We start from the raw sequence: 24,231 nt of genomic DNA, 5'->3' as shown, positions 1-24,231 counted from the left end.
AAGATGGCGACCTGGAGTGCGACTTCTCTTTCTCCTCTCACGGCAGCCAGCTTGGTGTGAGAGTGAGTGGTTCTGTGCCTTGCCTTCCCCTTGGCCTTGGAGGAAGGCTGAAGTGCCCCGGCAAGCCCCACGGACACTGCCCTGGACTCCTGCTCGTGGGTTTCATCTCTCTCATCTTGGGGCCCCACTGCGGGCTCAGGAAGCAGGCGTCGGCATGGGGCAGGTTCACCAACGGACTGATCCTCGGCCAGCCGCCCAGCAGGGCCACTATGCCATACTCCTGGTTGATCTAGAGCAGGCGCCCTGGGGTCTGCACACCGGGGGCCAGTCCAGAAGCGGTGCATTCTGCAGCCCAGCCGGAGGGGCTGGAGCAACCCAGGGACGCCACTGTGGACAGCAGGCTCCCCACCTTCTGGGGCCTACAACTTGTTAGCACCTCCAACCCAAGGTGGGTGAGGGTGAAACCCCAGTCAGCGGGCACAGCACTGCGCCTCTGCTGCCCCAGTGAAGGATGATCTGCAACTCAGGACAGACAAACAGTTTTGCTTCCATTCACCCCGCTATCTTTTACCCCAACGACTACATACATGCAAAATAGGACCTGGGCACATCAAAGGAGCCACGTATTCCATTTGAAAAAAAAAGTCTTTTTGTTTTGGTTTGTTGTTTCGGTCTTGCCCATCAACTTCTGGCTAAGCCATGACGTCATCTCTGAAGACTCAAGGTGTTAATAGTCCATAATTACTTAATCATTTCAGCTCAGCCGTTTTGTTCTTGGCTCTACGCGTTTGATAAACACATTTGTTGTTTACAAAGGAGATAGCTCAAATGTGCAGTAAACCTCAAACCCAAATGTGCAGTAAACCCAAAACAATTTGGGAATTTCTTAATAGTGATCAATGTTTTTACAATTAAAGGGACAAGGAATGAGGGGGCAGGGTTCGAAACATTCTAGAAAACAGCTTCCTTCCCAAGGTCTGTGTGTTTAGAAAGTCACGTTTAAACATCTTGATGTAAACTCGAGTTTGGGGTTTTTCCCTCAAAACCAACGTGCTGGCCGAGCTGCACATTCTCACCCAGCCTGCTAGCCTGCTGGTAGGTAGGCCTTGCATCCGCTGCACCCTTAACCAAAACCTCCGGCCCATTTTGATCAAGGTGAGAACTCGGTTTCTGTGGGGGCCAAGGGTGCCTTGTGTATCAGGCAGAACTGAGCTGCCAAGTTAGGGTGTTCTGGGCCCAGAGGTGGGTGGGGATGGAGGGGACACAGGAGTGTGTAGGGGATAAACCTTCATGTGACAAAGAGGCAGAGAGGCCCCGTAGGAGTCTGCAGCGTTCACTCCTTCAGCACCAACCGAGGAGGCCTTTCCTCCTGACTGGAGCTGGCAGGGCACCGCCGGGCAGGGCCAGCCAAGCATCTAAAAGCAAAGGCACTAAGCTCTGACTCAGGACACGTGGCACAGGGAGAAAACAACGGGAAGAGATTTTAAACCCTGCAACCTTCTACCCAAAAGTCACTGGGTGTGAAATAAAAATCTTCACAGTATTCTCTATGTGAAAACAAACAAACAAACGAACATTGGGGGCGGGGGTGGTGGTGGTGGTGGTGGTGGCAACCCAAACAAATAAGGGAGGAATATGGCTTTGGACAGAAAAGAAACTAAGGAAACACCTCACTCGCATCCCCAAGGCAGCACATACCTTGAAGGGAGGCCTGCAGGTCTTTCATATTTTGGTCCAGCAGCTGGGAAGGGAGGAAGCCCGCCCCCGCCTGGGTCTTGGGCTCGTGTTCTCCAGGGGCCACGGCTGGAGCTGGCTCTCTCAGCCGGCTGTCTCCAAAGACAGCAGCCCACTCCTGGCTGAACTCGCCCTCGTCCAGAGCAGAGGCATTGAAGATCTCGCTCAGCAGCAGCAGGTCATCTTTGTCAGCACCTTCTGGTTCCACGGCCCTGGCCGTGGGGCTCAGGCACGCTGATGAAAGCAACGGCACAAAACATCATCACCGAGGTTCCATACCATGTGGAAACCCACGCTACGGAGGGCTGGCCAGATTTAGGGGAAATGAGTGGAAATCTGAATTCACCTCATGGGGAGCCTCTCAAATAGAAGTGAGAATGACATCTCTAGCCCCATTCTCCCTTAGCCCTCTTCCGCAGAGAAAGCCCTGCTTCCTGTGTCTTTTGTGTCACATTCAACAACTTTCCACCAACACTCGAGGGTTTGGCTTTTCCTTAATGTAAAGAGTGGGTTCACCCAAAGGTGGTTTTTCAGGTCGGAAACAAAGTCAGGATTGAAAGCAAGTTGAGATTGCAGTTCCTTGTTTGTATGGCTTCCTGAATCCTCACCCACAAGGAGTCCTTGACCCACCTTGCCTGGGCTAGACTCACCAACCAACATACCAGGTGGCGGCCTGCGGGGGAAACAGGGGAATTATCACACCTGACTGGCCCAGGTGAGCAAGGGGAGCAGGCTGTCAAGACAAGAAGCCGACTGGACCAAGAAAGGCATCCTTGTTTCTTTCTCCGCAGCCGAGCAAGGCTGCATGGCGTGGAGAAAGTCGGGCCTGGTTTTCCCGCAGGCAGAAGAAGTGAGAGCTGAAGCAGGGTTCTGGGACCACCCAGAATGGATCCACCGAGGAACTAGAGCACACCGGACTGAGCAGAGCACGGCCCCTAAATTGATCAGCGACATACTAAACCTTGAACCCCTCTAAGCCCGATTTCTCATCTTAGCAAGCTATTATATTGATAATGCCCACCTCAGGAAGTCCCAAAAATAAACAGATAAAGCCACCTTACACCTCACCACTGATCTAGAAGGAGCGTCTTCGAGGACCGACAGCCCATGTACTGTCCACACCGGAAACACACTGAGTGCGGAATACAAGTTGAAGGGCGTGTGCCCACCAGAAATCACACCCCAAGGTCTCTCGGTGAGTTCTCAACCTGCTTTGAGAACTCAGGCAAATTTCAACTGTGACTCACTGTGGTATTTGCTCATCTCTTGAAAATGTCCCTTGCTGTAGATGATGAAGAGACAGAAAAGAGGTGTTTTTGTTTTTGTTCCCTGAAGGGCACTGTGATTCTAACACTGACATATTAAGTGAATCAACGGGTTTTTCACAAATGCATGTTAATTAGCGAGAGCTTTTAACAATTAATAAAGCTTACCTCTGTCAACTTTTTTGGATCTGTTTTCAAGCACACTTTATATGCAGATCTAGAGATTATGGGGCTTTGATGTGCTGCGCAGTGTGGATAGAAATCAGGGCGTGCTGGAGACGAGATGAGACCTCCTATCGCTGTGCTTGAAACAGAGTAGCAAACCCTGCTTGAATCAGACAACCGTCTAATTTAAGCACTCGCCTGGTTTTCGTTATCATGGGCCTTTTCACAGAGACCTAGCCTGGAGGTGTGGGCGTGAGAGGACAAGGAAAGGGCGTTTTCAATAAGTGTCTGAGGTGGTTCTGTAGGACCAGGGTGCCCAGGAACCACTCCAAGCTGGTAATGCGGGCCAAGCAGGCGAGGCAAGAAAAAAGGAGCCTGAAGCTGGCCGTGCCACCGTTTGTCCATCAGCACCTGTGCCTTGCACCCACTTGTCTTGGACTCATCCTAATCTCGCTACTTCTCCTTTGAGTTGGGACTTGAATGGCTAAACGCCTTCTCATGGTTCCTGCCCGTTCAGAAACCCGATGAGTGCTGAGCCCAATGTGTTCACTGGAACCAACTCAACCCCGGGGTACACCCTAGCAGAATCGATGCCTTTAAACGAGGCTTGGAAATGATGGTGTGCTCCTCCTACAGCCACTCTGGACAGTACTCTGCTGATCAGACCCGAGGGGAAGATGCCCAGCTCTAATCTGGAAATCGGTCTAGGGGAGATCGAGGCTAACATGCGCAACAACAAACACATGCTGACCCGGCTGCAACAGCCCTGCCTGCCTGCTTGCTGTTGGGGGTTTGGCCTGGGGTATTTGTAGTGACTTCAGTGGGTTTTCTCTAATCCACATCCCTTCCCTCATCTTCTTCAGTTTTCTCACTGGGGACGTGCCTCCTCCAAATGATTCTTGGGAGTCTTAAGATGTCTGTCACCCCACCCCAAGTGGACCTGTCACGAGGCTGGCCAGAGATCTCCCTTTCTCAGACCCTGGGGACTGGCTCAGGGAACATGTGGCTGAAGTGTGTCGTATGGAAATTGGAAGATCTCGCCCCCTCTCTCTGGGACTCTAAATTCTCTAGGTGCTGGCTTGAGGCTGTGGTAACAATGAAACCAGCACAATGAAGATAATGTATGACGAGTTGGCTGGAGGGAGAAGTCCTGAAAACGTGGCCTAAAGAACCCCCTGGATCTTACCTGGCTTGAAACCAACCCACTACTTGATGAGTCCTGATAAAGTGGACCAATGCATTTCTTTATCTTCAAACTCAAACTATCTAAAGAAGTGTCTATATCACTTGCAACATCTTATCACGGGCAAATAAATGGGGAGGGAGACGCCGAGAAAGGACCGTGCTGAGGACACTTGTCTACAGTCCACTTGAGGAGTGGGTTTGCCGGGATCAGCCCTGGTGGTGGTGTAGTTACAAGGTCGGTAGTTCAAAAGCACCAACCGCTCCGAGGGAGAACGATGGGCTTGCAACTCCCTGTCAGCAGTCACGGGCTCAGAACCCCCAGACACTGTGGATGGCAGTGAGAAAATCTCCCTGTGAGTCCAGCTGATGCTCTAACAGTGAAGCCACACTGCACAGGGAACAGTTCCTCTTTAAAGAGAAGGTAGTCCTTTAGCTAAAAGCAATGAAACTGGTACCGACTTGAACCAGAAAACAGGGAAACCTCGCAATTATTGCCCTGACAATTAACATGCTTGGAATGACTACAGAACTTGTAAGAAAACTTAATTACAAGCAGAAAAGGGCAGGCTTGGGTCTGAAACCAAGCAAGTTGAGACTTGAGAAATAACATTAGTCAGGCGGCTCTTACAAATCACGCTATCACTTTCCTTGGAAACAGTTGGACTCGGCTGAAAGGACACGGGGACCCACACAGAGGGATGCGGAGCGCCCTCGAAGAGGCTCTGCTAGCCGACCCACAGCTGGAGCCAGGGCCGCCTCCGCCTGTGGCTATAAACAAGTGCTGTGACTTGTGTCACAGTGCTGCCATCTGTCTGCCCGCTGTGACCCAAGGGTGAACAGAGGCGGGGCGGGGAGCTCTGCTCTCAAATCCGCAGATGCTGTTCCCAGACCCCGCTCCTCTTTCTCCGGCCTGTTGTGCCAGCTCGTTGACTCTTGTACCTGATAACACCAACACCACCGAAGAATTTCTGCCAGTAGGCGTGCTGTGCTCTCGGCCTCCAGCACTGTGACGCTACATGCATCTTGTCCCCACCCTAGCAGTAGCTCTCTCAGCCCCAGCGGCACTCTTCCCTTCTGAAGGCTTCCTCCTTTGGCCTCAGAAGCCACGTGCACGCCCAGCAATAATCAAATCTTCCCTGGCATCGCTCTTCCTTTTCAAGCTCCTATTTTAGTTTCTCTTCTCCTTCCACGGCCAGCCGGACCTTCTCCTTCGCTGCCCGCCATTCTGTTTTCAGCTGCCCATCGCCAAGCCTTTGCCCCTCCCCTATTCTGAAATGGCTCTCCGGAAGGATCGTGTGTGGCATCCCCCTGGTCCAATCCATTCCCCCTTCCTCAGGCCTCAACCCCTGCAGGATTTTGTGCTGTTGCATTGGTTGGATTGACCTTATATACTAATGTAAAGACCGCATTTTCCCAGCACATTTTTAAAGCCGTTTTTGTGGTAAAATTAGGTGCCTCGGCTGATATTCAGGTCGGCTTATACTGGAGTATATAGGGTCCTGCCATCTCCTGGTTCCCATGAGGCTGCTCACTGGGTGTGTGCTTCCTGCTCTCCCTATATTCTCTATGGGAGGTCTTATCTCTCAAAGCTCTAGCTCCAACTCCAGGTTGCTTACTGAACTCTGATAAGAAACTCCTGGCTCAGGGGCCCTTTCAGGGATTGCTGGGGGGTGAGGCTGCTGGGCACCTCCGCCTGTGCACCTGTACCTCAACGCAGCCATGAGCTTTTACTTCCATACTCAAAACCTTTTAATGGCCTCCCCCAACCAATGGTGAAGGTAAAACTTGAACTTGACAGTGGCGCTCAGGACCGCGCTGCTCAAGCTTTCATGGGATCCACTCAGTGACCTATCACCACTGCTCTTTGAGCAGCTTACAATTCAGTCAAACTTCTATATTTTCCTTTCCTTGACCCTACTTTGCTATCTCCTGTCTAGTAAACTGCTGTTTGTCTCCAAGTGAGAGGCCCTGAGAGAAGGCAGCTGAGAATTAGACATCAGCCTCTCTAACACCTTTTACATAGAAGGGAAAAGCCCCTCAACTCACCTGAGCCACGGAAGCCCAAGATCCCTTAAGTTTGGAAATCCATCTGAGGCCGTCTGGCTGAAGAGCCCCTGCTCATAGGGCAAGGCAGTTTCTTATTGTACCAGACGGGTTTCACGTCAAGACTTCTTAGAGACTAAATTGTGTCCCTTACAAACGATAGGCTCTCGTCTCTGAATATGACCCCTGTGCTTGTGGATAGCACTCTCTGGACAAGGGTTTTTGAAATGCTAACACCCGGCCATCCCAGTGGGCGAGGGATACTTTTCTCATATGAAGTCTGCCTTATACAAAGAGGTCAGACACAAAAGGAAGATGCCATTGAAGGCCACAAACCACAGAACGCCAAGGATTATGGGGAGCCACCAAAAGTTAGGAGTGGGGCAATGAACTGAGTCCCCCTCAGAGCCCTCGGGAAAAGTCACCAACACGGCCAACATCTGACGCGGAGCCCTCTCCTCTAGGCCTGTGAGACAACGCATGCATTCCTCCATGCCACCAGCCCTACGAGTCCCCGGGAGCCAGAGCAGAGCCTATCACGGCTCGCCGGGTAAGTGGATGTGTACGCGTTTGCAGAGTTCTGAGGGTTCCTATGGGCAGGAGGCTCCACAGGCAGCCAGGTCAAAATCCTGGCTGGAGGCACCGAGGAGGAGTGGTTGAGATGGTAGGACTACGCAGCACGTCGGCCCTGCACTGCCAAGGGCTTTCCAGTGGTTCAAATATGTCCCTGGCCAGGCACAGCTTGCCCTCGGCCAACTGGTCCTGAACCAGGAGGCTGTAGCTGTGAGAAGGCTGGAAGCAGCCCCCTTAGGGCAAGACAGAGTGTGGTCACAGGAAGCCCATGTGTGAAGTTGACAAGAGCCAGCTGAGGTATGACTTTTGCAATCACACTGAGCTTCATGACCTCAGCACGAATAAGGAGCACAAAATGGAAACAACTTCACAAACCAAAAAACCCAACCAGCAGAGAAAGACAAACAGCTAAATGACACTGACTTTCCCTCCAGCTGATGTGAAACAGGAAGACTGTTTCTCTCGTGCCCACTCTTGAAGGTCTGACTCACTGCAAAGGCTGCGTATTGACAATACTGATGCAAACCCAAACCCAGGCCTCTCCTCACACCCCCCGAAAGAAGGCATGGGGAAGGAAGGGCAGGAAACCACCTGACAGAAACGTTGAACAAAAAAGTAGAGTCTTCGTTACCAGAGGCTCTGGTTGGAAAAAAAAATGTAGATAATGAGAAGTGAACGACTACTGCTAAAAACTCTCATCTGATGGGAAGGGGACATAGATGATACTAATAGATGAGGGGAACCACCCTGACTTACTCCCAAAACAAAGAATATGAAAAAAATTTAAGACCAAACAAACCAAGAGTGCCAGAGCACAATAACTAACTCCGAGATTACATGAGGGACCTCAAGCCAAGCACCGTATCTAGTCTCCAGTCTTAACAACTACGCTGTCTTATGGAAAAAAACAGACCTGGTGGTAAGTCCTTCTCGAAATGGACTACTACTGGGTACCTGGTGATCACATGACAATAGTATTGGATTTTTAAGAGATTGGAGCATTTATGAGAGAGCCAAGGCCAGCAGTACATCCGAGGGCCCTGAGGAAGACAGGGAGGAGGAGCTTAGTATTTGCCATATGGTATTGAGGACGCATAAGACCCTGAAGACCCGTTGCTATGCACCTGATTCTGACTCCCAGCGACCCATGTATGTCAGAGTAGAACTGAGAGCTACAGGAATTTCAGTGGCTGAGGTTCTGGTTGTCGACTGCCAGACTTTTCTCTCCGGTGTCTCTAGCTGCCAGCTGCGGGACCCCTTTGTCCCATCCAGGGTGTCCACGGAAGCCCTGTCAGTCACAGGGGAGTAGCCACAGGACACAGTGCCGGTGCAGAGAGAAACGCATCCTCAGATGATCACCAAGGGCTATGGGCCCTCACCCGGCCTCCAGCAGTTCCTGAGTAAGCTTCTGAGTCATTCGGACGTGTGTCCACAGCTTAGAACTACCAAGTCCAGAACAGACCAAGGACGTAGCAGAAGACCGACAAAAAGAGGAGAGTAAATACAGATCATTCATTTTCCTCTTTCAATTGAGGAGCCTTGTGGGTAAAGCCAAACTCTCAGATCTAGGTGAGATGACACTCATTTAACTCTTTTCTGTTTTATACCACTAACTATTTTTGGTCCATTATCTGCTGGTTGTTTTCTGTGGTGCAATTCCGAGGAACACAAAGATGTCTACTAGTTATAATTCATGAGCTGAGTTCGGATCACATGTGGTCCAAAGGTGGTTTCCCAGCCACTTTCAAGCATCTCAAAATGTCACTAAGCTGCTTTTTCACGTCAAACATTTGGTAAACCGTGGTCAAATATGGGCTTTCCATTTCATGACCTACTGAGTAGGTAGCAACACACTGCACTGTGACACTGACTGAGCGAGCTTTCCTGGACCACGGCTCCTGCAGTGCTCTCACAGTGGGTGCACGGTACTCCAGGCCAGCTACTGCTCGTCAAAGGGAATTACCACTGGCAGTGAACTGCCCCGGGCAGCAGGGCGCGAGAGTGTACAACCCCAACTCCTATAAAATCAGCCATCCCTGCATTAAGTCCTCTCTCTCCTTTTTAATTTCCTGGCTGTTTAACGCCGTGCATATTCCAATCAGTGTTGTAATTCAAGATTGGGCCTTCCGGTAGTTTTCCACAGGCTGCACATTTTGGAGTCAACAAGTTCCTGAGCGCTCTGTTGTTCAGTCACCCCGAGTCCCCTGTCCAGTGGGAGGACAGTGCACACGGGGCCATGCTAATACCTGCACGCTGGCGGACGCAGACGAGGCAGCAGGGCCGAGAGAGCACCGCGCAGGCCTAGAGAGGGCTCTGCTGCCTGGCAGTGGTAGAGAGAAAAGTAGTGAAGTAACCTATGACATGGCATGCAGCAGAGAAGATGCGTAAATCCATTTTTCTGCCGGAGAACAAGTGCCCACTTTGCAGAGCAGCACATTCCCATCTGTGACCTCAGAATTAACTAGGGGATTTTAAAAAGGGCGGGGGAGGGAGCAGCTCTTCTATGAAAGGCTAGCAGATGGGCAGCTATAAACCAGAGGCACACGTAAACACTGTCAGTGGGGCAACACCAGCCTTCTTGCAGAGCACCCTGGCACATGCCTTCGAGGAACTTCTGCAAGTGAGCATAAGAGGGAGGCTCAAAAAAGGGATGAAAAGACACGGGAGCGTTCCCACAAACTTTCAGAAGCCCCGTGGCAGATCTCTGTCCATAACCTTTCTGATTCCTTCTGTGAAGACATGCCTGGTTAACCCCAACCCCACAATCAAGAACCTTGTTTCGCAGAAAGAGGAGGGAGAACCGAGGAACCCGGGATTCCTATCTTCTCTGCCTGCATAGGGCTTTTGGCTACACGGCGCTTTGGGGGCATTGGAACAGGGAGGGGCGGGCAAGGTTTGGTGTGGTCTACCTTCTTATTAGCATTTTGCTTTTTGTACCAATGAGAGCACACCGCCTAGTCCAAAAAGATATCTATTTTTAGAAAGGAGATATATTGGTGAAAATGAAAGCAAAGTGAAAACTTACATAAACAAAATGGTGGACTAGAAGGAAAAAAATCTTCCTCTCAAAATAAATGGAAGCCTGTTTATGATAATGAATACGATTGTCAAATGCCAAGACCAGCAAAACTGGTGTGGTGCATCCATCCCTCAAACACAGCAAGCAACAACAAGCGCACAGACACACGGACACGCTGCTGCCATGTTGGCTCCCGAGTGGAGGCCCGTGAGGTATGGAGCAGAACTGGGTTTTCTGGGAGGCCAGCTTCACAGAAGCACAAAGCCAGGCCTTTCTGCCATAGTGACTGTGGGTGGGCCTGAACCACCAACCTTTTGGTTAATAGCCGAGAGCAAAAATATTCCACCAAGGGACCAGTGGGTACCAAGTGCTGACTATGTATTATCATCTTTGTTTCACTTCAGTCAGATTTAAATGCTCCCTCCTCTAAAAAATATTGTTTCAAAAATGAATTGACTTCATGAAGGCCTTATCTGTAAGCCAAAGGAGAAAAGCGTTTTTAAACTGACACTTGAGCGCACGTGTGACAATGTGCACTAATTATTCTCCTCCTACCGATAAGATGGTTTTAATATTTACAAATGAGTGTTTGCGCTCATAAAACACGTAGACATTGATGAAAGATTGCACAGCGTGCTGCTTGGAGTAAGAAACGAGTAAGTAGGGAACACTTTTGACCTCGAGGATCCCTACGCCCAAGAAGTGCAATGCCAAGTTGTGGTGCCTTTCCGTCGTTACGCACGCACGCACGCACGCACGCACGTACACACACATTCCTTTAACCAGTGCCTTCTATTTTCCAGAATCGATCTTTGTCTCATGCGCTGGAAATTAAATCCTCATGTAGCTCAGGGAGGACTGAGAGCGTCCCTTGTTCCTGGGGCCGACCGGCTCTCCCTGGCTGCCTTCTGGTCCCACTATAACTTTGTCAGACCCTGGCTGCCTGCAGCCCAGCCACCAAGGCACGGGATGCTCTAGGGTCAGGAGCAGGAAGCCCCTTGTCGTGGGGAGGACATAGCCGACCACCAGACTAAACAGACTCAGTTTCTTGGGATTGCTTAGGCCTGACTGTGTACGATTGTATCTAAAACCATGGTTCTGGCTTCTCTTCTCTTCTTGGGAGTAATTTATTGAGTCTTATAAATTAAGGCGAGGGAGATGGCCAGGCAAACTTTCCCCTTGCGTTTAACCAATATTCAGTGGTGGTGTATCGCAGAATGCCACAGGGCAAAATCCTAGTTCTACCATTTAAAGACTTTCTCTGTGTCCGGGCCAATGCAAACCCCTTTGCCTGCATAGTCCTCCACCAAGAAGACTGTCGCCGAATCCATGAGCATAACCGAGGCTAGCGGGTTCAAGTGCGAAGGAAGGCCCAAGGCCAGAGGCTACTCCTAGCAGAACCGGGATTCACATCCCGGTCTGTCCGACTCGGAAGGCGCCGGACGCTGCCCTACAGCATGTGGCTGCAGCGTAATGACCTTTTGCTTTAATCCGGCATTGGCTTCGTTCTTTAGACGTTTTAGTTTAAGCATTATAAAGTGAATCCCACTCAAGACAGCAGATCCACACAGACCAAATGGTCCTTGGGCTCATTTTAGATCATGTATAAAGACAGATGGCCCAAACAAACAAAACTCAACTGCCATTGAGTCGATGCTAATTCAAAGCAACCCTACAGGACAAGGTAGAATGGCCCCTGTGAGTTTCTAAGACTGCAACTCTTTATGGGGGTACAAAGCCCCGTCTGCCTCCCAGGGAGCGGCTGGTGGTTTCGAAGTGCTGACCTTTTGGATCATAGCCCAGTTTGTAGTCACTAAGCCACCAGGGCATTCACCTGAAAATAATTTGCATAGAAATGCAACGCTATATGAAAGATGAACATTAGTTTGGGTTTTGTTTTTACTGCGTATAGAAATGAATTAAACAATTTAAGTGACAGTTGTAACCCCGAGAAATGCATAAATCTTACCACCTTCCTCCGGTTTCACGTCTAATAGCTCACCCACGCGTCCTTGGGGTGTAGGGGAGAAAACAAAAGGAAGGCTCAGTTTCCCTTCACGTTGAGTTTGCTTCAAATCATCAAACTGAGTCGCTTTCCTTACGTCTAGCTGCCCCGAGCATGCATTATGTGTACAGCTTTTGTCTACGGCAGATAAAATACTGTAAACAGCCTGGGTAAGTGGCTGTGCCAATTCCAACGGTGCCTGCATTCATGCACTAGCACCTGCATGGTACACACACAGCCGTGGCACCACAAATTCACTCGGAGAGCAGGGCTCAGGCCACACTCAACTCCAGCTGGTGGCTCTACGCGATTTTTATTGGATTGAACAGTCTTGAATCTGTGATTGGTTCTGCAGAGAACGCAGACCCTATATGACACCAATCTAACAATTCCCCTCACATGGCCCATGTATGACTTAGGCCATGGGTGTCAAGTTGGCGGCCTGCAGGCCTCATGCAGCCCCTGTAGTAATTTTTTTGTGGCCCATGATGCTCTGAAATAAAATGTACAGAGGGAATTGTGTACACAGTATTGCCTCGATCTCCCCTAAAGGCTATTTTCTTCATAACAATTTTTTTCTATTTTCATTTTATTTCAGAGCATCTCAGGCCACAAAAAAATCCCTCAGGGGCCACATGCGGCCCACAGGCCGCCAGTTTAACCCCTCTGATTTAGGCCAATGAACATTTCCTGAGGGTCCTAATTTCTTTAGCCACATGGCTCTGGCTAAAATAAAAAGGTAATAGAGCTTTAAGATTTGGCTCACGCATATGTACATTATGCTTTCCACAGGCAACCGGATAAAAGATGAACTTGACAATAATGGCTTCCATTCTGTGTATTTATCAAACAAGGCTATCAGCCTCTACACGATGGGCAATAGCATGAAAATCCCACAAGAAAGTGACCGCATGGCACAGGGAAAAAGAACATGTGATGCTCCTGCTAGTTACATACGTGTATGACCGTGCTTTACAGAGATCTATAAAACTTCCCAGTCCTAAGACTTTTCTACTTTATCGCCTCAGTTGCCATCCCATTAAGACCATGCTGTCAGTGTGTTCCAGCTGGGACAGGGACACCAAAGCCCGGAGGGCTAGGAGGCTCAACAGAAGAAGTCAGCTGTGGCCAATGAGCTCAGGCCCTGCCCTGGCTCTCGCCTTCTCTTCCTTCCATTGGCTCCTGCCCTCACGCTCTGGATACCATTTCTCTAGCCTGCTCCTGATCCTGCTGGGCTCACTGCCCCCCCCCCCCAGCTTTCGTCAGCTCAGTCCTGAGCCGTGGTGGTACCATGTTTCAGGGTCGGATGATGTCCCGTGGGGGGGCGATTTGGAGTTGAGTTTTGAGGAGAACAGCGGTTCTCCACCATCCTCAGGCCGCGACCCTTCGATACAGTTCCTTATGTGGTGGGGACCCCCCGACCATAACATTTTTTTTGTTGCTATTTCATAACTGTCATTTTGCTACTGCTATGAATCATAATGTAAATATCTGCTATGCAGGATGTATTTTCATTGTTACAAATGGAACATAATTAAACCATAGTGATTAATCACAAAACAATATATAATTATATATTGTGAAATATTTCTTTCTAATGACAAATAAATGAAATTTTGTCTTGAAGCATGGTGTAGCATGGGTAACAGTCTTCACGCAGGGTACTCCTATGTGGGTGCATCTGCATGTGGACGGACCCGCCTGGAGACAGAGAAGTGGTGTCTTGTTCCTAAGACCATGGGAAAGATGTTTGCCGATGATCTTCGGCGACCTCTGTGAAAGGGTTGCTTGATCCCCATAGGGGTCATGACCCACAGGTTGAGAACCACTTCTAAAGCATCTGTGGTAGTTACATAATTTCACAACTTGAAATTACAAATTGATAAATCAGTGAGGGGTGGAGTCTAGCCTGTCCATCAGGCGACAGTCTGATGATGCCTCCTTGTGGGCATGGCCTTCTCATGAGGATTTAGGGAACTTCCTCTCTTTCTTCTTGGAAGCGGGCAACATACACCCTCTGTAGGCCTTCAACTTCCTGTTGACAAGCCACACGGAGATTCGCTGAGACCCGAGTGAGCAATGTGGTGGAAACCTGCACCAGCCCTGTGGTGCTTTCACCACTACTGGATCCACAAGACTTTTTATCCACCGACCTGTGATCTTCCTGCACCCTTAATCATTGCATGAGGCTGTGTGAGTCTGAAGAGAGATTAATGGACTAGTATCGGACTTATGGGATAATATCGGACTTATGGGCTTGATCTGGTCTAGGCTGGGATGCTTTCTTGATACAATTGTTCTTTGATATCAAGCTCTTTCATATGATTTGTTTCTCTAGTCAACCCATGCTAACACCACATCTCTATAACCCAACCAACATACTGCCATTGAGCTGGTTCTGACTTACTCGACCTATTTAGGGTTGCTGAAGGCATTACTCACTCACTCGCTCACTGCCACTGAGTCAACGCAGACCCATAGTGACCCTGTAGGACAGGGTAGAACTTCCCCTGTGTGCATCCGAGACTGTCGCTGTCTTTCTCCCTGGAAGGCACCTCTGGGTAGACTCAGGGCACCGGCCTTTCGATTAGCAGGCAAATGCAGGGGCTCCTTGTACCACCGCAGGACTCCAAACAGTTGCCTTTGGGGCAGTTTCCTCTGCTTGGACAGGTGCTATAATACATAGCAATTCACCCCACTAGTTCCCTCATACGCTTAGACCGTGGAGGTGTCCCTGTCATGCTTGCCTGAACATCTCCCTGGTAACTCTTGCCCAAAATGGAGGTGTTCAGCCACTTGTTAGTTATTACACTAACATCTGCTTCCTCTTTAGACTCTACTCCCAACACAGAATGGTTGGAGTAAGTCTGCTATGCCATTGTAGGTCCAGAACCCAGGGTATTCAACGAATTTCTGTCAGACACATGGACAGAAACTTAGATCAGTGACTGATGACATAGATGCATAAACAAATGACATAAAGTCAAGGCATGGAGGCCAAAGCTTTTTGTTGTTGTTGAGAGGCAAAACTGAAGGAGAAAATGGGGGAAGAAGAAAGCCGGTAAAGCAGGTGGTTTGGAAAGTGGAGGAGAAGACCCGAGAGAGTGCCAATGCGAAGGATGGAGAACGGCGATCAGTGCCATCACCTCCAGTCTTCTGAAACGGTTGCCGCCGAAAAGACTAAGCCAGAGGGCCAGGCTGAGCACAGGGTTGACGTCAATTTAGTTCTCTTTATAAGACCTTAATGTCCCCCCCCCCTCGAGGATCTAAGGACTACGAATCCCAGTGTAAGGCGTAGTGCTTCCTCACAGTTCAAATTCAAGTTTCCATGCCCCTCTGACTCTTTATGAGAAGAGGAACCATGCAGAAAACTGGCCAGAGACAGAAATCGCTGACAAGGCCTTCGGAGGACACTGTATCATGCACCGCTGCTCGAATCCCAGGCCCTAATGCATCACAGATTCAATTCACTCGAGGAATCGGGTACCCCTCATACCGGGCAGGCTGGGCTGGGGAGTCACTGGGCAGAGCTCTGCCCTCTCCACCTGTTTCCAACAAACAGCCGATGCCCTACCCAGACACAATCCAATTTAAGAACAAAATTTTATTAGAATTATCTCTACAGACCCAAACAGCTAGCAATGGCAATAGCAACATTTTTGTGATTTCTTGTGGAAAGACACAATTTTCTGTGATATACCAATTGTGGACGCTCCTCTATAGCAGCACTGTCGACCCGACTCATCCTGGTACCTTCTGGCTCCCAATACATAATGCCATACACAGTGCCGCACGGCCTCCACAATGCCGTACGGCCTCCACAGTGCTGCACGGCCTCCACAATGCCGCATGGCCTCCACAATGCCGCACGGCCTCCACAATGCTATACGGCCTCCACAGTGCTGCACGGCCTCCACAATGCTATGCCGTACGGCTTCCACAGTGCCGTACGGCCTCCACAGTGCCGTACAACCTCCACAGTGTCGTACAACCTCCACAGTGCCGTACAACCTCCACAGTGCCGCACGGCCTCCACAGTGCCGTACAACCTCCACAGTGCCGTACAACCTCCACAGTGCCGCACGGCCTCCACAGTGTCGTACAACCTCCACAATGCCGTACGGCCTCCACAGTGCCGCACGGCCTCCACAATGCCGCATGGCCTCCACAATGCCGCACGGCCTCCATAGTGCCGTACAACCTCCACAATGCCGTACAGCCTCCACAGTGCCGTACGGCCTCCACAGTGCCATACAACCTCCACAGTGCCGTACAACCTCCACAATGCCGCACGGCCTCCACAGTGTCGTACAACCTCCACAGTGCCGTACAACCTCCACAGTGCTGTACAACCTCCACAATGCCGCACGGCCTCCACAGTGCCGCATGGCCTCCACAATGCTGCACGGCCTCCACAATGCTATACGGCCTCCACAGTGCCGCACGGCCTCCACAATGCCGTACAACCTCCACAATGCCGCACGGCCTCCACAATGCCACACGGCCTCCACAATGCCATACGGTCTCCACAATGCTATGCTGTACGGCCTCCACAGTGCCGTACGGCCTCCACAGTGCCGTACGGCCTCCACAGTGCCGCACGGCCTCCACAATGCCGCACGGCCTCCACAATGCCGTACGGCCTCCATAATGCTATACGACCAGAATCAATCACATGGAAACAACGCCAATTACAGGCAGTACATGAGAGCCCTTTTGGGACTGGATTGAAGATCTCAGAGGAGCACACCACAGAAGAAAGAGTTGATCGCTGAGTGCTAAGTAGTGTTTCAGGAGAAATTAAAAATGAAACCAAAACTTACTTGGAAAACTCGAGGATTCCATGCTCTGGTTTTCATCAGCTAATGAAATTAACCTTCAAATAGAAGAGAAAGAAGTTGTCGAGTTCTGCACACGGTATGTTTTTGAGAGGCAAGGCTTCCAGTGTAACACTGACTGTACCTGCAGTAACGCCCTGTGTGTACTTGCTGAAAAAGAAGTCAGACTGGATAGTTCTTCCGTCCCAGGTTGATTCGTGGCATCTGAATATATGAATGCAGTTTTAACACAGAGTGGACATTCTGTGAATGTTGGTGGGCAGTTAGCCAGAAGTAAGACAGACAGTGCGTGGTAGGCACTGCTGGTGGCTAGCATTGTTGCCACGGCCAGGAATAGGTTCCAGGGATCTCTAAATCTGTCAATTGTCCTGAATTCAGATCACACACTAGATTTTCCTGTTCTTGTGAACACTTGATTTTGTTCTCCATTAAAGATATTATCTAGTATTTGCTTTAAAATTTTAAAAAAACCTAATATTGCCAGCCAAGATTTTTGTGGGACCAAAGGAACTTTATGGGAAGGCCTAACTTTAGCATATCATAAGTTGTCATCTAAGCTTTTTTAAGGTATATGGAAAAGCAATCATTGCAGGCAAAACCATCTAATTTGCTTTCTCAGGTCAGCAAGTCAAAAGGTTAACGCCTGCAGACTCAACAGAAGATCTCAGGTCCCCATTTCAACCTCCTTGCTGTAGGGGACTGGAACCACATGCTAGAGATGCTACAACGTGTGTTGGGATTTGCGGTGAAGGGTGGGGGCAGCGCAGTCTCTGTAAAGGGCATGTATTATGGAGCTGGAGCAGCCACCGCCTGTGCTTCCACTAACCTGCCTCGCACGGAGCTGAAAACAGAGACGGTCCGAACAGCAGAAAACAACAAGTCAAGCCTCAGTGCCCAGCCTTAGTGCAGGTCATGGAATCAGACACGCCAGCATGTTTGAAACGGCAGAGCTACGTGTGTACGCACATCTCTCATCTCTTTTGATAGAGGTGTGTGTGTGTGTGTGTGTGTGTGAAGTTTCAAAAAAATTGTAGGAAAACTCCATTATCTTTAATTCCATTTTCCCACGAGCTCTTTGAAGTCCCGTGCATCCTTAACACAGTGATAATTAGGATCGTAACCCTGGCTCCCAGCACTCTGGTGCAAAGGCTGCGCAGTCCAGGCGTTTCAAGTTGGTTTTATAGGTCATCTTCTGTGAGAGCAAGCCCAGGGCTTTCCCGTCCTCGAGGCCATCCCCATCCAGGTGAAGGTAAGAAAGGAGCCTGCTGGGATGCAGAAGCTAGAGCGCGTGGGGAGCTGGCGCAGGCCACCAGGCGGAGAGCCAACAAGAGCCGGGTGCACTTGCTCTTTCTTGCTCCCATCAACCCCCCACAAGCTTGCCCCTTCTAAGTATCCAAGAAATGAGTCTTTTATTGGAATGAGTGAGTTACAGTGCGCCAAGAATACATGCTGAGGAGTGTAAGGCTCAATGAGAAGTGAGGCAATAGGGCAATTTCCCTGTGTCTGAAGTCCCCGCGAGCCTGGGTCGGGGAGACCTGAGCTGCCCGCCCGCACCTGTGTGCGAGAGACGTGGCCAGAAGCAGTGGCCGACTTACTGGTTTGGCTCCTCAGCTGCTGCTTCTGTACTCTCCTGCCGGGTGACCTTCTTCCTTTCTTCTCTCTCAAGGAGTTTTTTCATCGGGTCTTGTAAACTCTTAATCGAAAGCCAGAGATAACGAAGAGAAGGTATGTCAATAAGATTCACCTGCTGCTGATCCCTGTAACCAAACCTTGAATTAGGAGGTATGCAGGGGTCACCCTGAACCGATCAAGTGGACAAAGACGAAGCACTGTACAGTGAAGTAGCAATGGTCTCAGACCCATCCAGGAATTATCAGCCTTTAAAGAAAAGCTGCTTTGCCACTAGATTTATATTTTCCCCTCGGTGAGAAGTTTCTCAAAAGAAGGTCCTTGGCATTACGAATGCCCTTTTCCAGCTTCAACACAGAGCTAAGAGGCGCCTCTGTTCTGCCTGCAGCCCCCACCCCTACGAAGAAGAGCCCGGTTCATTTTATTTTTAATTTTGTTTGCTGTTTTGTGATCTAGAAACAGCTCTTTGAAACAACAGAAAACAAACCCTTTTAAAAAACAACAAACCCTCAAAATAGCTTAACAAATCCCGACAGCGTGCCGCCCGCGAGGGGCTGGAGCAGGCGCGCCTGAGTCTGTTGAGAAGCTCTCTCCTGCCACGCCGTTTCCCAGAGTGTCTGCTCTCCGAGGCCTGTTCAATGTTTAAGAAACGATTTCTTGGAAATGCCTAGAAACTAGCACCAGTGGCAAAGCCTCCACAAGAAAGAGCTAGCAATGATGGGTCCCAGCAAAGGAAAGGCTATTGAAAAAGGACCTTTATTGCTGGCCCCTAGCCTAAAATACAGGCTTACAGAAGGGACACCGCAAGAGACTTCTCCTATTTATGTTCCCAGAACGATGAAACGCCTACAACTCCTTTTCTGGTCCGTCACCTTCCTCGCTCTCTCTCTCTGCCCACCCTTTGCTTCTCTAACATGACACACAGAAGAATGCGATCCAGTTTTGTCCCTCAACCCTGACCGAGTCATGTTGTCCCTAGAGGGCGGAGATGCTTCTAATTCTGATTGGCAAGCTGGACACCAGACGGACAGAGGTGCCCTGGCAATGGCCAGCTCGCTCTCTCCTGGCACGGGTAACCCCCTAAGGCAGTCATGCCACCATGTTCCCTTTCGCTCCAGAAATGGTCCCGTATCTCTTCCCAAGGTCTTCTAAGTTGTCATCCCATCTTCCTCTCCTGTCTGTTCCCCAAATACGAGCATTCCTTTCGCGGGGCCAGTCTCCTGTCTCATGTGTGTGATTCTTCCCTGACTCTGTTCACTTGGCTTCTTCCACGTACAAAGCTCGCTAGTTTTCTCTCCAGCCTTACACGCCCTATGGGTTGTTCCAAAGTCCGGACCAATTACAATTTCTACAAAACTTCACTAACAGACTATACTGCCATCATAACTGGTTTATAACGGCCCTATGTAGGGCCTCTGAGACTATAAAATCCTTGTGGAAGAGCCAGACTCATCTTTCGCCCTTGAACTGCTAAGTTTGCGATTAGCAAAGCAATGCCTAGCCCACAGTGCCACTAGTTCTTCTAGCTCCAAAGTAAATGCAAAGTTTTATTTAATATTTTGTTTTCTCTATATGTTTTGTTTTTTCAACTAAGAATATTTTTAAATTAGAAAAATAGGACTAGTGTAGAAAATTTGAAATATAAGATCATTCCTAATCCTATTGCTTTAAAAGAATGAGAATTTGGTTTTTTATATTTTCTTTCTGTTTAATTTTAATATTCATATTATTTATGTAATTGGAATCATTGGGTCTATATGTTTTTACTGACAGTAGATGTTCTTATAACCAATATAATCTCTGTAGTGTTTCCGAGTAGGTCACAAAGTATTAAAAGAGCTAATATGACACAGATTTGGTATAGCCTTGAACATTTCATATTGACAAATATACACATGTGTTCTCACTCACCAGTGTTCTGATGGGGAGCTAAGGTCTTCTCTTTGAGTGTGCATCCCTTGATGAATGTTGTTTGTTGCATAAACCACATCTACAAGGGACTGCCATCACTTTACATGACTTCCTGTTTCTGAACATTTGGATTAGTTGATCCATTCAACACATTGTTTTGAGCACTTTTACCAAGCGCCAGGTATTATTTTGGGTGTGGGGGATAGATTGCCGAATAAGACAAGGAAACCCAACTAGCAGCTAGTGATGGGTCTAGGCAAAGTACTGAAATAGGATAGAAAATGATTGGGTTATTATTTCAGTCTGCAGCGGGCTTGTCTTTGGAAGTGACTTTTCAGCTGTGAACTAACGGACAGGAAGGAGCCAAGCATGTACAGCTCAGGAGCAAAGGCCCAGAGGTGGGAATCACCTGGCTTATTCGAGGAATAAGATGAAAGGCCCTGGGGCCGTGGTGTGGTAGACAAAAGGGCACATTTTATATGGATGGAGGGGTCAGTGGGGATCACACAAGGACAGTAGAGTATGACAATATAAAGTTATTAGTTGGGTTTTAAAAGTCCTTATTTTGAAAATTTCTGGAAAAAAAAAAGGCAAGAAAACTACAAAAACGAACAAACCAAAACTCCCCAATTCCCTTTACCCAGATTCACCAAAGCAGTATTCTCTCAGTATGCTCAGGAGGATTGGTTTGGGGGTGCTCCAGGAGGATTTCAAAGTCCATGGATGCTCAAGTCCTGCATCTAAAATGGCACAGCATTGCGTATATCATTCTGTATCCTTCAAATTTTCTTCTGATTACTTATAAAAGGAGTTGTGGTGGTACAATGGGTTAAGCATGATCTGCCTACTAATGAAAAATAGGGGGTCCACACCTATTGGAGAACGATGAGGCAGTCAGCTTCCATAAAGATTTATAGTCTCTTGACAGCCCTGTGGAGCAGTAGCCTTATGGGGTTAGTATGAATCAGAATTTGGTTTGGAATCGGACTTTGGCCTGGTTAGATTACTTACAATACATAATAGTGTAAAGATGTAAATGCTATGTAAATGCCACTTTCCTGCTCCATCAGCGTTTGAGGTATTGCTCTGAGTATTTTCTATCCAGGGTGGGTTGAATTTGCGGTTACGGAGGGTCGAATGTATTGAATATTTTGTCTACTTGGGTTCATAATATTCTTTCTGTCTTTGTCTTTCTAATGAATGACAACTAAATGAAATATATGATGTCTGACTAGTCGGTGAATGGAAGGGAGACTATACGAAGGACTCTATTGGGAGCTGTCATGGACTAATCTTTTTAAACAGACCTGCCTATCACAGGATTTGATATTTTCTCTCTCCTTTGATCCTGCCCCCAGGCCCCCCCCTCTCTGACACACACACACACACACACACACACACACACACACACACACACACACACACACCCCTTCCCGCAGCTATATTCCCCATAGAAGAATCCAACTTTAGTCAAAGTGAAGCATGGGTATTTTCGACCAAGGTTCCAATGACTCCACGTCTCAGTTTACGGCATCGGACACCTGCCCAGGCCTCCCAGTTACCTGATTATCTTCTCATTGCAGCCCCTTTTTATCAACTGGTGCTAGGCAGGGCCAGGGCATGTGTGCTCTCAATAGTGTCCAGCTTAAGCCCCTGAGATGCCTTGACAGCTCCACGGTTATCATCCCTTCTGTCTCCAGCTGACCTTCCCTTATAACTACCCTGGGGCCGCTCCCAGACAATTCCTTTGTAATGTAAACCACTCATTCCTTCTTTTCAACTGCTTTTTGTTGGCACCCTGTCACCACAATCACAGCTAACAGTCACTATTATGCTTCAGCAACAGAATGGCTGCAGTGTCGATTACTACTTTAATTTAGTATTAATGACTCCTGTGACAATTGCTCCCCTTTATCTACAAGTATCATTGACCTTACAACAGTTTGGCTGCTGTGGCTCATGAGATGTGTTAAATTTGTTGGTTGATTATCAAATACACAAGGTGAAACTAAAAACTAAAACAAACAAACAACAAAAAATCTCTGTCATGGATTGAATTGTGTCCCTTCAGTATATGTGTCAGCTTGGCTGGGCTCCGATTCTCCATGGTTTGGCTGGTGTACTGGTAAAATCAACCCCTGCCCCCTGATGTGATCCGATCATGATCAGCCAGTAAGTTGTAAGGGGAAAAAGCCGGCTGTAAAGCCATTATCTGAGTCACAGCCCTGAGCGGATGTAATGGGAGTTTCCTTTTTCTCTTACAAGAGCTAAAAGGAGTGAGAGCTAGGAGGAGCGTGAGTTCTTGGGACCTTGGTCCGCGTGTAGAATACTTCTTATGCCCTAAGGAAGATTGATGCCAGGACAAATGGGGATCCCCAGGAGACACCAGCTGTTGAAAGGAGTCAACAGAGAGAAAGCCTTCCTCCAGAGCTGGTGTCCTGAATTTGGATTTCTAGCCTCCTAAGCTGTGAGAGAATACGTTTCTGTCTGATGAGGTCATACACTCGTGGTATTTCTGGTATTGCAGCACTAGATACCTCGATTAAGACAGAATTAGTACCAAGAGTGGGGTACTGCTCAAACAAATACCTAAAATGTGAACATAGTTTTGGGATTTGGTAACGAGTGGAGGTTGGAAGAGTTTTACTGTTCCTAATAGTAAAGCCGAATTTGCCTTCAAGAGACTTGGTGGAATTATGGATGTCAAAAGAAACGTTAAGGTGTCAGAAGGCAGTGAGGAAAGCTGTAAAACTGGAGATAACAGGAAACAATGGCAGAGGAGTGATGGCTGCACAACCAGGAGACCTACAGCAAGTGGCACAGAAACCAACCCACGGAGTGAGAGAGTCAAATGCTTTTGGGAAGGAGGCGTCTGGGGAGAAGGGTGTCCCAAGCACTTATCAGATAATCTAGCTTTCTGACCCATGGAACAAGGACAGCCTTTAAGTGGAACTACTTTTAATCATAAGCGGATGGAAGTCACATTCAAATCAATGTACCAGAAATGAACCCTGAAGTATTTGTTTCTAATCCCCAAGCCCTCTGGGCCCTTCATTAGAATTCTGTGTGAAAACCACCAGTGCAGTACCATATAAACCCAAAAGGTTCTCTGCAGAGGGCTGTTTTTAAACTAAGTAACCACCTTCTCTCTGGTAAAGGCTACACTGACACACTAGTAGTTTCCATCAAGGCTGAAGTAGTTTCAGGAAGCACCTACACAATATATAAGATCAGCTTGACGAGGAAACATGCAGACCAAGTTTGCAAAAGTGTCTTAGAAAGGAAACAGCTTAATATCGTAATGAGAGTTACTACTTCCTGTATTAGGAAAATAAAAGGAACAGCAACATTCATCTGAATGAAAGCAAGACTACTCAACAAAACAAATTTCTCAGACAAAAGGCCTGCAGTCACCCTAATATAATAACATAAATTTAATATTTACATTAACAACTGGGAAACATTTTCTATGATCCTTTATTTAGGACATTTAATTTTCTTATGCTTCTTTCCATCAATTACATTCTATAGATATGAAAATGCCAAATAAATAATTGTGTGTAAAAGGCAATCCAAGTGGTCACAATAGCAGGGCATGCTTAGAGGAGACTGCACTCAGTGGGGTGTGTATATGTGTGTGTGCTTCTCTAGTTAGCGGCACATGAAGAATCAGCAGCAGAGGCCGTGATGGTGAGCTGCATAATTATGGGTGTGTAGCACATATCACCTCCCCCATGCCCTTATAAATTTTTAAAGCCTCTATAGAAGGAGCATTATTAATCTAGTGTCAGAAGGCACTCTTCAGTGGTATTGCAGAACAAAAGAGAAGACAGTACAATTTAAGGTAGACAGTTGATGATAATG

General features: G+C 48.3%; 1 protein-coding gene across 1 annotated transcript in view; it reads right to left on the bottom strand.

Annotated features, from left to right (window-relative positions):
- ICA1 (islet cell autoantigen 1) overlaps positions 1–24,231 on the bottom strand; it is a 129,647-nt gene that overhangs the window by 14,716 nt on the left and 90,700 nt on the right. The window contains exons 8-11 of the mRNA XM_075557345.1: positions 18,423–18,520; positions 16,813–16,865; positions 11,954–11,995; positions 1,699–1,968 (exon numbers count right to left, since the gene is read on the bottom strand). Coding sequence (XP_075413460.1) covers positions 1,699–1,968; positions 11,954–11,995; positions 16,813–16,865; positions 18,423–18,520 — 463 coding nt within the window. The remainder of the gene's footprint in view (positions 1–1,698; positions 1,969–11,953; positions 11,996–16,812; positions 16,866–18,422; positions 18,521–24,231) is intronic.

Source organism: Tenrec ecaudatus, chromosome 9 (genome assembly GCF_050624435.1).
Source record: "Tenrec ecaudatus isolate mTenEca1 chromosome 9, mTenEca1.hap1, whole genome shotgun sequence".
Classification (NCBI taxonomy): domain Eukaryota; kingdom Metazoa; phylum Chordata; class Mammalia; order Afrosoricida; family Tenrecidae; genus Tenrec; species Tenrec ecaudatus.
Note: the sequence above shows the minus strand (reverse complement) of the source record. Positions and strands in the feature narration are given on the sequence as shown.